This window comes from Loxodonta africana, chromosome 1 (genome assembly GCF_030014295.1).
Source record: "Loxodonta africana isolate mLoxAfr1 chromosome 1, mLoxAfr1.hap2, whole genome shotgun sequence".
NCBI classification, from domain to species: domain Eukaryota; kingdom Metazoa; phylum Chordata; class Mammalia; order Proboscidea; family Elephantidae; genus Loxodonta; species Loxodonta africana.
In genome coordinates this window covers 71,494,132-71,511,812 of record NC_087342.1, presented here as the reverse complement: position 1 = coordinate 71,511,812, position 17,681 = coordinate 71,494,132, and the positions used below count along the sequence as shown (strand labels likewise).

Genomic DNA, 17,681 nt, shown 5'->3' with positions numbered 1-17,681 from the left:
AAAGCTCAAAAAGAGAGAGACTTGGATCTCCTTATAGGTTCCCCCCCAAAAAAACTTTTTTTTTTTGTTTCCATTGCTTTCAATAGGGGGGTCAGTTATTAAAATGTTCACGAGCTTTTGAGAATAGAGGTGTCTCATGCTTGAGGAAGTCAAACTAGTAAAGTATGCAAATAGAGAACCAAGGAATATACATAAATGAGACACATGAATATATATTTATATGTATATGTTTATATGTATTCCTCTTGAGAGAAATTTGAAAACAGTCATGTCTTATACTTAGTACTACATCTTTCATTTAAACAAGGGTATAAGCTTATAGGGAACTCATCATGCATATGATTAATGTTAAGTAAAATATAGATTGATGGCAGAAAGTGATTTGATTTTATGTTCTTCTTCACTCCTTAAACTATGTTTGTCCTTAAGGTATTATGTGTTTATTGTGAAACATGGACAATCTGTGTTTCACCGGAGCTACAAAAGAGAGTAATACTAGGAATAGACAGAGCAAAGCCTAAGAGGTGAGCGTTTCATACTTCTTGTTGATTCCATCCGAAGCAACGGTGACTGATTACTTCATGTAGCACTCCCAGCTTGGACAGATAAAAATTAATAAATGTTAATAAGAATTAAAAATTAGAAACATAATTCAAATGGGTGAATGAGGTGAGAATCCAGCTTGATAGTAATCATGTTTGCTTTGAATGTGCACTCACATTTTATGAACTCACGTGTGCCTTTTTATTTGTTTTTAACAATAACTTGGACTCATTGTAGCTGGTTTTCCGTAGCCCCTACAAAGAGTTGTCTCCTAGCCATTTAAATGTAGGAATTCTCCAAGGGCCTCATTCACTTTCAGGGCTTCATGAGTTACCCTCAGGCCTTTGCTCTTGCCTAAATGTCAAACCTGCATTTTCAGGTGTCTGCTGGGTAACTGCTTCTTCATCTACCTACAGCATACTGGAAATAGGACCAACCTCATTTCAGTAGCATCTAATCAAAAGAGATCCTTCCAATTGACATCTTCAGAAATGCTATTAACAATACCGCCACTCTAATAAGCTGATGTGAAAATGTCACCTCCTTCCTTTCCTTTGCCACCAAATTCAGTCTGTCCCCAAGATTGGTGAATTTTTCCTGAATTCATCTCTCCTCTTTTATTTCCCCCACCATGATTGTAATTCTGGCTCTTCTGTATCTTGCCTGGCCTGGCTCTCCTCATAGCCTCCCTGTGGGCCTCTCTTCCTCTCATCCTCTTCATTGCACGCAATGAAATTTTCTTTGAGTTTCAGATTTTTTGGCCCATCTTCCTGTAGCTTTCTAATTCCACAATAAGCTCTTTAGTATGTCATTCAGCATGATTTATATGGCTTTAAATCACAATTTTGAACAAGAACAGGTTTTGCAAACACACTGACTTGTATTTGAGTCTGGTTTTGCAGTTTGTAAGCTGCATAATCTTGGTTAAATTAACCAACTTTTCACAGTATCTGTTTCCATTTTTCCTCCCCCTTCCCGTCTCCGCTACTACATTTTAAAGTCAAAGTATATTCAGTCTAATCCAGTGACACACCTTGAAATGTTTATATCTATCATTCCCTCTCTTAAATTAGATGACATCTATCCCTCTTTTGAACTCCTCTTGTGAACTTCTCTCATAATTTAATGGCCATTATATATATTTTAGAATCTACTTCATGCTGTTGCTGCCATTGTTGTCTCAGTCTGAAAGCTCCACTGAAACCTGTTCAGCATGATAGCAACGCACAAGCCTCCACTGACAGACAAGTGGTGGCTATGCTTGAGGAGCACCGTCTGGGAATCAAACCCAGGTCTCTTGCATGGAAGACAAGAATTCTACCACTGAACCACCACTGCCCTCAATCTGCTTCATATCATCTGCATATTTGTCACTTTTAAATCTTCTTAATAATTAAAAAAAAAAAGCATGGAACTGGTCTTATAGGTATGGCATATATTCATTCATATAGGACAACTTGCACAGTAATATACAGGTTGTCCATGGGGAACTGGGCTTTAGACTGTCTTGAATTCCATTCCATGGCTTTATTCTGCCGTCCTGCTTATTGCCCAAATGACTGTTTTTCTGTATCACTGTGCCCTACACAGCACTGTTAACATGCTTGACTCTTCTTAACCATTTCCAATTGAATGAGTGAGAGCCACACCTGGCCAATGGGGTCTTATACACCGTTGAAGATGTAGAGCAATTATGAATTAAGAAGCTTGTTCCAATTTCTACCGTTGAGCTCTGAGTGGCCCATATTATGCCTCTCCTCAGGTAGTTTTAACCTTCACATCAATTTAGACAGAGATTTCATGTTTCGGCAAGCAAATTCCTATTTCTGAAGATAAAATAAAGAAATGTGAAACCTATGAGGCTTTTGGGCTGCTTTACACATTGGGGAAATAAAATAATTAAAATACCCCTCTGTACTAACATAGAAGAGAAACGGAGAGAGACAGAAAGGGAGGCAGGGAGGGAGAGAAAACAATTTATTACTGAGTATCCATTAACAGATTTACCTGCATGGAAGGTAGCACAGACGTGACTACAGAGTTATGTATGACAAAATCTCACACATCCTATGCAGCAAAGCAGAAAAAAGACAATAACTTCTCTTATTTCCTTGACAGGCAAAGGTGCTACATATTGTGACAATCTTCTGTATATCTTGTGAGAGACCTCTAAGCTAACTCCAGAAATATACATATTTTTTGCATGGTGAGAGGTTATTTGGTTCAAAGCCATGGTGATATCTTTACATGGTAATAACTGGAGACTGGGCTTAATCCCTAGAAAGATTTGTCTCTATTTGGAGGTTGGAGTAAGGATTCTGACTCACTGTCTCCAGGGAAACTCTCTAAGAAAAAGAAAAGGAAAATGATCTCTTTGCCCTTTATAAATGCAGAAAATCATTGCATTTACCTTTACACACCTCCATCAGAATATCATTACTAACATATGATTTCCATTCCAGTATTCATAGAATTTCCCAGTGCTGCTCTCTGCACATTATGAAACCCAAAGTCTTTCAAGGCTTTCAGGATCCTTTGGGAGAGAAATTCTTATCCATTTTTGTGCCTGGGCCTCTTTGGATGTCTGATGAAGCTTATGGTCCCCTTCTCAGAATAATGTTTGTATGCTTAAGATAAAATACATAGGAAAAAAGAAATTATTATATTAATGTACCATTTGTTGTTAGTTGCCTTCCAGTCCATTATGACTCGTGGCAACCCCATGTGTGTAGGATAGGGTTTTGAAAGCCGATCACCAGGCATGTTCTCCAAGGTGCCTTTGGGTGGGTTTGAACCACCAACCTCTTGGCTATTAGTCAAGCACTTAACCATTTATACTACCCAGGGCTAATATACCATTAAAACAAACAAACAAATAAACAAAAAACCTACTGCCATTGTGTTGATGCCAACTGACAGTGACCCTATATCAAATATAATTTTTGAAATTAATTTAATATACCATTATAAAGTTATAAAATAAGCAAATTGGAGAAATATTAACTTATGTGCTTCTTTAGTAATGTACTACTACCAAGATCTCCCTGAATGACTAAAAATTACCAGATTTTAGGAGTGATACAGTTAAGTGATATTTTGAGATATTGACTACCATAGTCTGATACAAATATTGCATAGTTCTGCCAGTTCTACTGTGTTTGTTGTCTGCCTTCATAAGTAAAGCAAATTTTACAGGTGGGTTGGAGATAGTGGAAGTAAAGATGCATTCTTTGTTCTGTGTGCATCCTCAGGTCCTCTGAATCCGGTCTGTGGACCTAGACTGAGATCCTCCATAAATGCCTGGAAGAGTTGTGTGAAACTTCCTCTCATCAGGCTATAATCCAACAATGGCCCTTCTTACGCCAGAAAGGAAAAGCCAAATCATTTACCCAAAGGCAGCTGCCCCTGCTCAGGGGGGTTAACAATGAGCCCAGTCTTTCAGAATTTCTTATTCTGAGAGGTTCTCAAACCAGGTTGTAGCAAATCAGAATACTCTCTTACATTCATCCTTTCAGAGGGTTCATACTAAGGGGAGGAGGAAAGCAGCCACAATGATACATAATTATGTTAGTTAGTGCTTATTTGCAGATATTTTTCTACGTGCTTTGCATGGATTCTTTAATACGTAACAAAATTCTTGTAATATAGGCTTTATCATACAGCATTTTAAAATGGTACTTAGCACAGCTTGGCCAAGGGCACAGAGCTATTATGGAGCAGGCTGTCGCGGTAGGTTGGCTCTAGGCACTATAGTGCCAAGCCGTTGGGGCAATAGAAAGCAGTGACAGATACAATGCCAGATACAACCTGTCCACGATTAAGGATACAAGCAACCCATAAGCCTTTCAACTCACAGCTGGACAACGTTCTCCTCATTTTGTAATAAATGTATTTATAAATCTTAGTTAGCTACACATTCATAATCTGACTGAACCTAATTTTAGCAATTTAAACAATGAAGATGTGATTTGCTTAAAACCGTTTAAAACGGCTGATACGGAACTGCAGAATGTATTAATTATTTCATACTTTGAAAATATGAAGAACAAGTTTCAAGCGTCTTTGCGAAAAAGTATATGAATTGTTGCTTAGGAAGAAATAGTGAGGATTTGCACAGGATAACGGGTGTACCGAATAAAACCAGTTAATGGCTGCAGGTACTATATGTAGACACATGCACGACTAATCATATTTGTTCTCGTTAGTTGCCATCCAGTCGACTTCACTCAAACTCATGAGGACACCAAATATGCACAGTTGAACTGCTCTGTAGGGTTTTCTAGGCTGTTTTTTTTTTACCTTTCGGAAGCTGATCGCAGGGCCTTTCTGTTTTTGGAGGCACTTCCCTATGGGTTCGAAACAGCTTAATAAACTCCACCCCCAGGCTTATCCACCGCCTCAGGCCTCCCGCTTGATCGTGGGTTTCTCCGATAGGGACACAGGCGCTGGTAGGCGGGAACTGAGTTAAGTTGCCGCCCCTGTCCTTTCGGTTTTCAAACAGGTCCGTCATGCAATTATAAAAAGCCTGCGGTGCTTGCTTGTGAACACAGCACTGCAAACCTAGCTGCTGTTAGTTAGTGATGTCTGGGCGCGGTAAAGGCGGAAAGGGCTTGGGGAAGGGAGGCGCTAAGCGCCACCGAAAGGTTTTGCGTGACAACATCCAGGGCATTACCAAACCTGCTATCCGTCGTCTGGCTCGGCGTGGTGGTGTTAAGCGCATCTCCGGCCTCATTTACGAAGAGACCCGCGGAGTGCTGAAGGTTTTCCTGGAGAACGTGATCCGTGACGCTGTCACCTATACCGAGCACGCCAAGCGCAAGACTGTCACGGCCATGGACGTGGTTTATGCTCTTAAACGCCAGGGGCGCACCCTTTATGGCTTTGGCGGCTAGAACCTGAAGTAACTTCAGAACTGCAAAAACAAAGGCCCTTTTCAGGGCCATCCATCTTTTCACTTGAAAGAGCCAGTCACTTAATGATCGTGCTTTCTTTGGGTTTTACTCAGGTGCTGGGTCTAACCTTGTACATTGCGGCCGCGAGTTAAAAATTGTTTAGTGTGAGCTGTTGTTACCTTCCCAGTCGACACTGAAGTTTTAGTTATCCTTGTAGATCACGTTTAAGTGGTCCGTATATAAACAAAATTGGTCTGTATTTTCCGCATTATTAGACATTTGGAATGATTTCACTGTAGCTCAACTATTAATGTTATAAAACTTAAGGCGATATTGGAGAGTATTACAGAAAAAGGAAGCATGATGCTTATAAAAAAAAAAAATGGAAGAAGTACAAGGCGGTGTCAAGTGCCTGCAGTGTCTGTGTCTAGTTACTGTTAAATGAGCTGTAGATATTAAAGCAGCCAGCCTTCCCACAGCTCACATGATGTGAGGAGCTTGACAAATGTAAAATTACGTGGAATTTAAAGTACATTGAAGGTCTACGGGAAAAGCAGGACAATACAGAGTTTTTAATGGAATGAAGAGGCAGAGTGCCTTGTATCTTCGTTTGCTTCTTTACTCTGCTTTGTCTAGTGCTGCTAGTTTCTCTTGTTGAGTCAAAAACAAAGCAAAAGACTTCATTGAAATACCAGTGGTCAATATAAGTATATAAACAAATTTGTATTCACTGAGTCTTCACTATGTTGGCACTTTATCTTGAATGATTTTATACTTTATTACAAGTCTATCTTACCTTAAATTATAGTGCTATGAAGTTTCAGGTCACATGATAAAATGTGTTGGGCTTGATTTTTCAAACCCAGATCTTGATTCAATTCTTTACCCTTTTTTCCTCCACATATAGGAAAATAAGATAAAGATAAGCAAACAGTTCTCAAATGGGTCACTCTATTCCTTGTCCTTAACCACTGTTAACCTTCTGCAGCCTCCTGGGATTGTCAGCGTGCCACATCTTTGGTGTCCTCACAATGGGTTTTATTCTGTGAAGTATCTTTAAGGATTATTGGCATATTGTTTACTTTATAACAATTACAGGCAAGGCTGGACAGGTGGCTACCTAGCCAGAGGCAACATTTCCTGGTCTCCTGTTGGCATGTGTAAGCGCTTTGCTAAATTCTCTCCAACAAATGTGAGAGTTGATAGAAGTTACTTCCAGGTCTGGGCCTTAAAACCTTGCACGTTTCCTTCTTCCCTCTTCCCACCAGTTATAATGATGTTGATCTAGTTCTAAGCAGGGAACATCAAGCCCTGTTTGTTGTTAGCTGCCTTGAAGTTGATTCCAACTCCTTGTGACCAGGAGTATAGTGTGCAACTGCTTCATAGGGTTTCCAAGCCTGTGACCTTTTGGTGCCTCTGGATGAATTCAAACCACCAACTTTTCGATGGCTAGTAGTTGAGCACTTAACCATTTATGCTATGCAGGTAGCCCATCAAGCCCTAGGAGATGGCAAACAATGATTTGGGAAGAACCAGGATCCCTGATTCATAAGGAGCAGAACTGTCCCACAGAGCTGGGCTAATCAACAATGGATTTGTTCTACGATACGAAAATAACTCTTTTAAGCTATTCATCATTCGGTCTTTTTGTTATAAACCAAACCTGTTGCCGTTGAGGTGATTTCATAGCAACCCCATAGGACAGGCTAGAATTGCCCCCATAGTTTCCAAGGAGTGGTTGGTGAATTTGAACTGCCAATCTTTTGGTTAGCTGAGTACCTAACCACTGTGCAACCAGGGCTCCAGCTTATTTTTACCATTCCAAATACAGTTTTGTGTTCTTGACTTATTTAGGAATGTGGGCTTTTCTTTTATTGGCCCAAAAACTCTTTTAAGGGAAGCTGATCCCAAATGAGCTTTATTCCCTGGTCCCTCCTTTGTGTTCCATTCTAGGTGACACAGAGTGAGGGCTTATATCATGTTAGAGATGGATGGGTGGGCTGTTTATAGGTCTTCAGCAGTTGTAATCTGGGTGTTTCTTTAGGACAGCAGTTCTTAACAGTCTGTGGATAAAAACTCCTTGGAGAATCTGTTGGAAAATATGCATATGGACATAGACATTACTTGGGGTCATTCACCCTCTGAGGCTCTCAGGACTCCACGGATGCCTGTGTACCACCTGGAGTTTAGGATTTCAGGGTCTGAGATCTACAGATTCAAAATTTAAGTACAGTGAAGACAGAGCAGTCATTACACAGAAAGAACACATTGAACAAGAGTAAGTTTATTTTGTCACCATTTATTCACTGTGTGCTATGGACCATTTATTCACGTATATGCTTGAGAAGTTAGATCAGGTCTTAACATTTTATAATTCAGAATACAGAATAACCTATTTTGAATTTTTTTATTTTTAAATGTCTGAAGGCTCAAAGTGATTGAATCTCACAAGATTCAGGAGTAAATAAAAACATTGGTGTAACTTGTTGGGGAATATATTATCAGCCCAATTAAGGAAGATATCCATAAATTTTATCTTAGGGTCTTTTAAAGTCATCTGCCATTGACAGTCTCAGCAAATACATTTAACAAGGCTTATGTATTTAATGGACCCCCTGAGTGGTGCAAATCATTAACACACTCACCTGCTAACTGAATAGCTGGCTATTCAAGTTCACTTAGACATACCTCAGAAGAAAGGCCTGGTGATCTTCTGAAAAAAAATCACCCACTGAAAACCCTATGGAGCATAGTTCTTTGACACACACACAGGATCATCATGAGTCAGAATAGACTAGACAGAAACTGGTTTTTATAATTTGATAGTCTGTGTCATTAAGCAAAGTATATATTAAGTTTATAATGGATGTTCCCAGTACCCTTCCTGGGAGATGAAAAGGCACCAGAAGCCTCGCAGAGAGGGATGCCTACTTGCAGTGTGTCTTTTTTCAAGTTACTTAACTTCTCTATGCCTCATCTGTAAAATAGAGATAATAGTACCACCAACCTCATAGGTTTTAGGGTGAATAAAATGCAGCATTTTTTCAGCATTTAGGCCAGTGCCTGGCAGAGAGTGAGCACTCTTAAGTTTTGGCTATTGTTATAGGGTCACTATGAGTCGGAATCAACTCAACGGCAGTGGGTTTAGTTTGGTGGTTTTGTTATTACTATCATTATTATTCCTCAAGACACTAGAAAGAAAGGTCCAGAGAAAAAGAGGGTGGCATTTGAACCATGAAGATCTACAACTGAAGTCCCAGGCTGCCACTGTCTATGTTTGCCATCTATGACAAGCTTCTAATAACAATTTGTAGCCACTGTTACCTCACCTGTAATTTAGGGGAAACTTCATGTTTTTGTGAGGACTGAGCGAGATCATGTCGAATAAATAACACAGCAATAATGTATGCTCCACAAATACAAGTTTAGCTATATTCTTACAAAGGTGCAAGTGTGTTAATTAAGGTTCTTCTGAATGACAACATCAAACCCAATTGCAGGTAATTTAAGCATAATAAAAAGCTCTTTGAAAACCAAGGCCGCTGACCACATTTCAGGAACGGCTGAACACTCACACTTGACCTTCTCTTCAGATACCTTTCCCAGTTTCTAAGAAAGTGAATGTGATTGATTCAGTTGGGCAGATGCTGGCATCAGTCAGATATGATGGCCTAAGAGAAAGGCTAACAGCATAATGGGGACTGTCCTGAATGGGACTTGTCCAGACAGAGCTGACTGTCTCATTCATTGCTGTATGTCAGTACCTGGCACTGAATGGAATCCCTTCCACTGCTCTCTGGTTTGTCTCTCGTATCCACTACTCCATTCCTGCTGCCATTTCTTTGGCTTGGACCTTTATTGCCTTTCTTCACTTCCATTCCCTCCAATCCATTCCATCTCCTGCTGTCTTCCTAAAACTAGAGCCAATCATGCCAGTCCCTGCTCACTTTCTATAACTTTTCATTGTCTGCAAAAAGAAATCAAAACATCACTGTTTGACATCCAGACCCTTCACAATCTTAAATCACCACCTCATCTTTACCACAAAGAAAGCTCCACACGGGCAAGAGCTTTGGTAACTTTGTGATTCTTTATATCAGATGTACTCACAGGCTGGTTCCCAGACCAGCAGCACCTGCATACCCTGGGAACTTTTTAGAATTGTTAGTTCTTGGACTCCACTCCAGGACTGATGAAACAAATTCTGGGGATAGGACCAGCAACCCAGGCTGTAACAAGCCCTCCAGGTGATGCCAATGCACTCTCAAGCTTGAGAAGCACTGTGCTGTATACTCAGTGCAGGATTTAGTGGTTCACACTCGAATGTGAATGAATGGCTACCCTATCTTGCAATCCATTGGGTATTCCTTCTGTCTGCCCAGAAGGCTGTTGTGCCTTCTGGGCAGACAGAAGTACAGGTGCCTCCTCAAAGGTCATTACCCTTCTTTCTTTCCGACACAACCTTGATTTTGTTCAGGTTACCTCCCTTCTTCTCTGCTTTGTGCTCCAGGGAAAACGAGTCCCCCCCCCCCCAGCCTTAGGGGTCAAGTCCTGATTTCCCCACACCAATCATTATGTGCCTCACTAAGGATGGTTCAGGACAGAGTATACAGTCAGTTCCTTGGGGCTATGAAAGCCTTTAACAGTGAAAGGGCAGCTTCCCCAGGACAAGATGATTGAGCTGAGTGTAGCTGATCAATAAATTAACAAAGTGTGTGTGTTCTGGCTGGATGTAGAATTGGGCATTTCAGGCAAAGAGACACCTTGGAAGAAAGATCTGGCAATCTACTTCCCCCCCCAAAAAAAAATCAGCTATTGAAAACGCTATGGAATACAGTTCTACTCTGACGCACAAGGGGTTACCATGCATCAGAATCAACTAGAGGGCAACTTTTTTTTTGGATGAAGGTTGGAGGGATCTTGGGAAATTTCAGAAACTGGGGTGGAGGGAGGCAGAGGAGAGAACAAAACAAAACAAAACTGAGATTGGGTTGGAGAGTTAGGTGAGGGGCAGACCTTGCAGGCCTTGAGACCATAGTACAGGCTACTGATTTTGTGCTAAAAGCAGTGGCAGATCATGGAAGGTTTCTGAACAGGGACAGGACACAATCAAGTGGCTCTGGAATGGAAACTGGATTCACTATGACCATGGAGTATTATCTCAAACTAAAATCGAAGTGATCCGACAAAGTTGGAAGTGCAATCCTTAACTTGGTAACCTGAAAATAACTTACTGTTTGTGTCTTTGTGGTTATTTTACCTTGGTGAGAGAAAGGCTGACCAGATAAACTGGCTGGGAAGGCTGCCGAGGGTGTTTCTCAAGGACCCTCATGAGTGGATTTGGAATTTCCACTCACCAGTGAGGTGCCCCCGATTAAATCTTCCTCACCTGTTTTCCCTTTCTCACCTTGCACTGACTGGAAAATTAGACAAGAAGAGAAGGTAGACTATTTTCCTGATTTTTGTCTCTTTGGAATTCCGTGATTACAAAACCGCAGACTTGTAGACCTCAGTGGTTCAGCCTTTGAACATAAAAAAGCATCTCCTACCTCCACATTTCCTCTTCCTGGCTGCTCACTGACCTGTCCTGAGTCCTTTTGTCTTCTTTTTCTCCAAACTGAGCTGGGGAGGAAAGCTGAAGACAGGACAGGATGGATGGACTCTGAAGGGAATTTTCCAGGGACAGAAAAGGAGGGAGAGCAGGCCACAGAGGCAATTTATATTCTGTGACCACATTGGTGAGGAGATGGAGGTGGTTAAAGACAGGATTATGAGATCCTGGGTGGAGCAAACGGTTAATGTGCTTAAAGGTTGGCAGTTGGTACCCACCCAGAAGCATCTGGGGAGACAGGCCCAGAGATCTGCTTCGGAAAGTTCACAGCTTTGAAAACATTACGGAGCAGCTCTACTTTATACATATAGGGTTGACAGGAGTCTGAATCAACTCAGGGGCAACTAACAGTTTGTGAAACGACACAGGGGAGCGGACAGAGAAACGGATTTTATTCTTCTTCATTAAAAACAAGCAAAAGACAACCCAATGACAAGTGCCTTTTTGAACTACTCCAAGAAAGAAAGGGATAAAGGAAAAGTAAACATTAGTATTACATTGTTCCCTTAGTGGAGTCTCAGCCCCCCTTCCACCCGCCCCCACATGTCTTTAAATAACCTTAAATGATTGAAAGTCTTCCCTAGACACCAAAAGCTTTAGGCAAAAAGCTGGCGGGGGTGGGGATGGGGGTTGGGGATGGAGGGTAAGGAATTAGGCAGACACAAAGAATGTGGTGTAGAGGTCGACAGCAACACGTAAACATTGTTACATTTTTAAGAAAGCAAGATTTCCAAATGTTACCGTAGCCTTGTACGCTATTTGATATAAAACGGAGAACAGGAATTCTATGGTCATTTTAGCTCCCTCCTGAAGGGCTGCCACCAGCCCAGGTAGGGCCTGTGCAAATTAAAAAAGTTGCGTACTCCAGCTGCAACGAGTTCCAAGCGTCTGAACGAGTTACAATTTGCTTCACCCCACGTTCGCCTCCCACAGCAGGATATAACCCGATCGTGACACAACGATCAGAATCGCACGCAGCACCTACATACCACCCAAGAAACTGCAACTGGGGATGCTTTCATTAGTGTTACGCTAAATCGACACCCAGCCTACAGAAAAAGCAGCACATTATACAGTGTTACTCTCCAATCGTGAAAACATGGGTGGCTCTGAAAAGAGCCTTTGGTTTGATGACTAAGCGGGAAAGCTGCTCATTTGGAGCTGGTGTACTTGGTGACAGCCTTGGTGCCCTCGGACACAGCGTGCTTGGCCAGCTCCCCGGGCAGCAGCAGGCGCACGGCCGTCTGGATCTCCCTGGATGTGATGGTCGAGCGCTTGTTGTAATGCGCCAGGCGAGACGCCTCACCAGCGATGCGCTCGAAGATGTCGTTGACGAAGGAGTTCATGATGCCCATGGCCTTAGAGGAGATTCCGGTGTCGGGGTGGACCTGCTTCAGCACCTTGTAGACGTAGACGGAGTAGCTCTCCTTGCGGCTGCGCTTGCGCTTCTTGCCATCCTTCTTCTGCGCCTTGGTCACCGCCTTTTTAGAGCCCTTTTTCGGGGCAGGAGCAGACTTGGCTGGTTCTGGCATACTAACGGCTTGTCAAACTACCTTAGAAAAGAAAATGAAGTCTGCAACTGAGGAGCCTGCTTATTTGTAGACACTGTGATGCAAATGAGGACTTAGTTTCACAACCACTGATTCGCTTGTCATAGGGCCTGTACGCAAATGAAGGATATTGAATCTACTCTCCCATTGGCCAGCTACCGAGAGCCGATTGCCACCAATCAGACCAGCTTCTTTAACCTAGGTAACACTTTTTATACGTTTCTTTTGCTCGCGGGAACCCCTGGCGGCGCAGTGGTTAAAGCGCTCGGCTGCGAACCTACAGGTTGGAGTTCAAACATTTCAAGCCTCGCGAGAAAGACGTGGCAGTCAGCTTCCGTAAAGATAACAGCCTTTGAAACCCTGCGGGGCAGTTCTCCTTTGACCTACGGGGTCTGTAGGTCGCTGTGAGTCTGAATCGACTCTATGGCAGTGGGTGGGTTCTTTGGCTTACAAACAATTTAGGTTTTTATTAATTTTAAAATCTGGAAGTTGCTCTTACCGGTGATTTTAAATGCCAGGAAGGCAATGCTCGTGACATAGCCGATTCATAAGACCCGTGTACCAAAACCTGTTGCCGTCGAGTCGATTCCGACTAGTAGTGACCCTATGGGACAGGGTAGAACTGCCCCATGGGGTTTCCAAGGAGCGGTTGGTGGATTCGAACTGCTGATCTCTTGGTTAGCAGCCTGAGCTCTTAACCACTGCACCACCAGGGCTCCCTGCTGTGTACAGAGGTCACAAATATAACTTGAAGATAAAAGACAGGGGAAACTAACCCTAGAGAGAAAACAAAATAACATCGCTCGAGGGGTGATAAGGAAAGAATTGCTTTGCCAATAAGGGTACAATCGTCGTATTGGAAAGGAGCGAATGACACCCAGTTTAGCCACAGGAAAAAAAAAACCCAAACCATACCCATCGCTGTCGAGTCGATTCCGACTCAGAATGAGGATCAGAAATACCTCTTCAAAGTAAATGGTGAAAAGATATTTTAAAAAATCTAAAATGGTAGAGCCCAGTATTTAACGACTTTATTATTAGTAGTATCATCTTGCGCTGAAGCCAGCTTTCAGCCTGTTCTTCCTTCCATTCCTGTCTCTCTTTTTTTGACAGTGTCTATCGCACCCCTCCCGCCCCAACCCGGGCCAAGGGCCACAAGGCCCCATGCCAGCATCTTTCCGCTGAGGTTTCAATGGATGGATGGCAGGTTAGCGTCCATCAAGAGCTCACTCCCGTTTTATCTCATCTTTGTGTCATAGCCTTATTTGTTTTTCTCACTTCAGCGATAAGGAAATCGCTGAGAAACTGTTCAACTTCTTTTTTTCTTCCTTATTCACAATTTAGCTAATTTAGCAATATTCAGAATAATGGCTATTGTGCCTTGTATATATTCATTCAATTCTTCTAAAAACTCTACGTGACGGCTATTATTGTCCCCCATCTCCCCCCCCCCCGCCCCCCACAACACCTCCGTTTTACAGAGAAGGAAATCATAGCCTCCAAGGCAAGGCAACTTCCTCTGGATCTCACTGTCCTAAGTGGTGGAGCCAGGATGGTGAGTAGGCAGATCTGGCTCCAGGGACTGGGCCCTTCACTAGAAGACTCTAGACGCTAGGGTGGCTGTTTTGGCGTAGAGAAATGTTTGTTGTCGTTTATGTTGTTTCTGCTTCTTCTTTTTTTTTTTTTAATACGATTTTCTTTTTATGGTAGTTTTAGGTTTACAGAAATATTGTGCAGAAAGTATAGAGGGTTCTCACATACCCTCTCTCCCCTCTGTACAGTTTCTCCTCATATTAACATCTTACATTTGTTACAATTGAGGAACTGATATCGATACATTGTTATTAACTAAAGTCTACAGTTTACATAGGGTTCACTCTTTGTGAGTATCAGTTCTATGGGTTTTGACAAATACATAGTGTCATGTATCCATCATTACTATATACCACAGAATCGTTCTGCTACCTTCCTCTAATTTTAAAAGCAAGGGAAATAGAGCGTTCCTTTCATGACTAAGAGAGAGCATTAAAAATAAAAAGCTTTGATTCTACAGACTACCTAGTCAATGGAAAAAGAAGAGAAAGACAAATGAGAAAGAAAATTACAACAGGATCAAGGGAAAGCAGCAGATGCAAAGGGGAAAAAATAGACACAATGGAAGGAGAGACAGTGATGGAAGAGTAGGGTCAAAACAAATAGAAAAATTCACCTAAAGAGGAAGAGACAATATCTTGGAGAGACAGAAAATGTACATACACAGGAAACCATAGAGAGGTGGATCCAGTAATACAATCTGCAACTGCAAGAAGGCACAGAAAAAGAAAGACAGATGGAGGCATTTAACAACCACATGTCAGATGTTCAACTGATAAAATAGGAGGATTGAGACTCGATAATCAGTTTTAATGAAGCAATGCTGCTCTTCATGATTTTTTAAATTGCTGCTGGACACTTTCAAATTCCTGCATTTTTATATCTACTGGAACAAAAGTGGAGATATGGTACATAGGTAAAGAAGGAAAAGACATAGGAAGTTTCAGAAATGCCAAGAAGTACTCAGTGGACCTGAGATTCCTTATCTTTGATTAAAGAGGTTTGAGATTCCTTATTTCTGGTTAAACCAGTTACCATGCAATCTATTCTGACTCATAACTACCCCACCTTTGTCAGAGTAAAATTGTGCTACACAGAGCTTTCAATGGCCTGTTTTTCAGAAGTAGATCACCCAGTCTTTCTTCTGAGATGCCTCTGGGTGGACTCTAAATAGCAACCTTTTGGTTAGCAGCTGAGCGGTGAACTGTTTGTAGCACCCAGGAGCCCTATTTCTGGCTAAAGAGATTTAAAAAACTTATAGTAAAATATCTCAGCCATGAAATGGGCTTATGCAACATAAACAAAAATTATAAAACAAATGATTGCTACTCAAAACCCAGGTTGACTACAATGTCCTTAGTATCTTAGTAGGCCCTTTATCACCCTCCCCAATTCTATCTCCCTCCACACACACATTCCCACAGATAAACAACTATCCTACATTTTGTGTTAATCATTGAAAAACTAATGTTTCTTTATATTTTTACTTTCTAAATATGGACCCATGAATGGTACATTACTTAATATTGCTTTTATTTTCTTCACATAAATAGAATCATATTCTGTATATTATTTTACTACTTGCTTTTTAACATTTTTTAAATCTCCTGGTCACTGGAAATATGAATTAAAGTAGGAATGATTCATGATTCTGTATTCAGATTTGTAGGCTGGAACTGTGCCATCCAATACAGTTGCCATGTGGCTATTGAGCACTTGAAGTATGGCTTGTGCTAAGTGAAAAACAACATTTTAAAATTCTATGTAATTTCAATTAATTAAAAAATAAATTTGAAAACTGATACATATTATGGGTAAAGTTGAAATCCCCAAGTTGAGAGCTAAAGCTGTAGAGTTAAATTAATGTGCAATAATTTTTGGTGTGACAATTTCTCACACTTAATTTCATCCTCCCCTTGAGATTTTATCCTGAAAAGGGAACCTACTTGTACAAATGTCTGTGAGCATTCTGCGAACAAGGACACATTGCCTGAGAACACAAAATCTTTTTTGGCCTGATTTCTTTCCAATTCAGGGCAAATTTGATTAATAAAATAACAGCATCAAGTGAACAACACATGACCATTTGTCCCACAATTGTAAACCATTTTTGTAGTTAACTATTGGGTTAATAAAATATAAATTGGTGGCCTAAGGGACCAAGCAAATACTTTAAACATGTGAATGATGCGTAGATAAAGTTGGCTTCTATAGAACACTGAAGAGTAGTGAGGATTGATCTAGACAGGAGTGTTCATTCTACACCTACATGAATTTAATGAAACACATAGTGTACAGAGCAGACAAAATAGTCCAAGAATTGTGCTAAAGAAAAAGTGAATCCAACATGGTAAGTAACCCATTACCATGGAGTCAAGTCTGACTCATAGTGACCTTATAGGACAGAATAAAACTGCCCATAGGGTTTCCGAGGGGCAGTTGGTGAATTCAAATTGCTGGCCTTTTGGTTAGCAGCCAGAGCTCTAAACCATTGTCCCACCAGAGCTCCAACTTGGTCAGTAGAGACTTTATTCAAAAGGATAATTGCAAGGAGGGAGGAGGAAGGATTATTTTAATAGGGAGCATGCTCCAACCATAGAATTTGCAAGCTTCTCAAGGATTAGGCAAAAGGGATTTCTCTTTTATGTTGTTAGTTGCTATCAAGGATTAAGTAAGGGTAGAAAGAACTGAGAGCTGGGAAGGCAGTTGAAAGGGTGGAGTGATCAGATAGTAGGTCAGAGGTTTTTACCCTGAGGCCAGCCTATTCAGTGTAGGAGCCTTTAAGGAGGCTTCGTATGTTGCCTCAGGCTGAGGGTGGGTCAAAGTTCAGGGGCTGGGGTAAGGAGAGAAATTGAGCCAAAGTTTGGTTAATAAGTATTTTGTACTGATTGACCAGTGGGGATAAGTAGCTCAGCTATCTTTTATGAGGACTTTCTGTGTTTGGCCTTGTCATAAATAAAGAAGGGCATCTGTGAGGTTGGTCTACATCATAGGAAGAAGGATGGTTTCTTGCAGAAAACTTTCTCCGGACCACAAAGGGGTGGAGGATCTCTTTAAAAGACACTGTTTTCCAGGATCACAAAACAAAACAAAAGAAAAAATCCCCAAACCACTGATTCTGACTCAGAGACCCCACAGGCCAAGGTAGTTCTAGGGCTTCCAAAAGAGCTGCTGGTAGATTTGAAATGCTGATCTTCAACACTGTCAGTTGCAATCTACAGATAGCTCTTTTAAGTCCTGCTGGTTCTGACATTCGCTGTGAGTCAGAATTTTCTTGAAGGCAATGGGTTTTGGTCCTGACACTTAAAAACAAAAATTAAAAATGTTATTGAACACACTTATTTTATCAAAATGTAAACTGAAATTAAGGAAATAGATTTATTGTTCATAGTAATATATTTTGGCTACCATGAAAACTGCCTGTCTAGGCAGGGCTCCTGAATCCCTGTTCTAAACTCTTCAGAGGCGGTATTTGATGATGACCTGAAAGTT

General features: G+C 41.3%; 2 protein-coding genes across 2 annotated transcripts; one reads left to right on the top strand and one right to left on the bottom strand.

The window, feature by feature from the left end:
* The first annotated feature begins 5,077 nt into the window (after nt 1–5,077).
* LOC111752375 (histone H4) lies at nt 5,078–10,228 on the top strand. The gene has a single exon (XM_064281888.1). It carries the CDS (start codon nt 5,124–5,126, stop codon nt 5,433–5,435), a length of 312 nt encoding a protein of 103 aa, XP_064137958.1. The 5' UTR covers nt 5,078–5,123; the 3' UTR covers nt 5,436–10,228.
* Nucleotides 10,229–11,236: 1,008 nt separating this feature from the next.
* Nucleotides 11,237–12,629, bottom strand: LOC100668844 (histone H2B type 1-C/E/F/G/I). The gene has a single exon (XM_023555722.2). It carries the CDS (start codon nt 12,576–12,578, stop codon nt 12,198–12,200), a length of 381 nt encoding a protein of 126 aa, XP_023411490.1. The 5' UTR covers nt 12,579–12,629; the 3' UTR covers nt 11,237–12,197.
* Nucleotides 12,630–17,681: the final 5,052 nt, after the last annotated feature.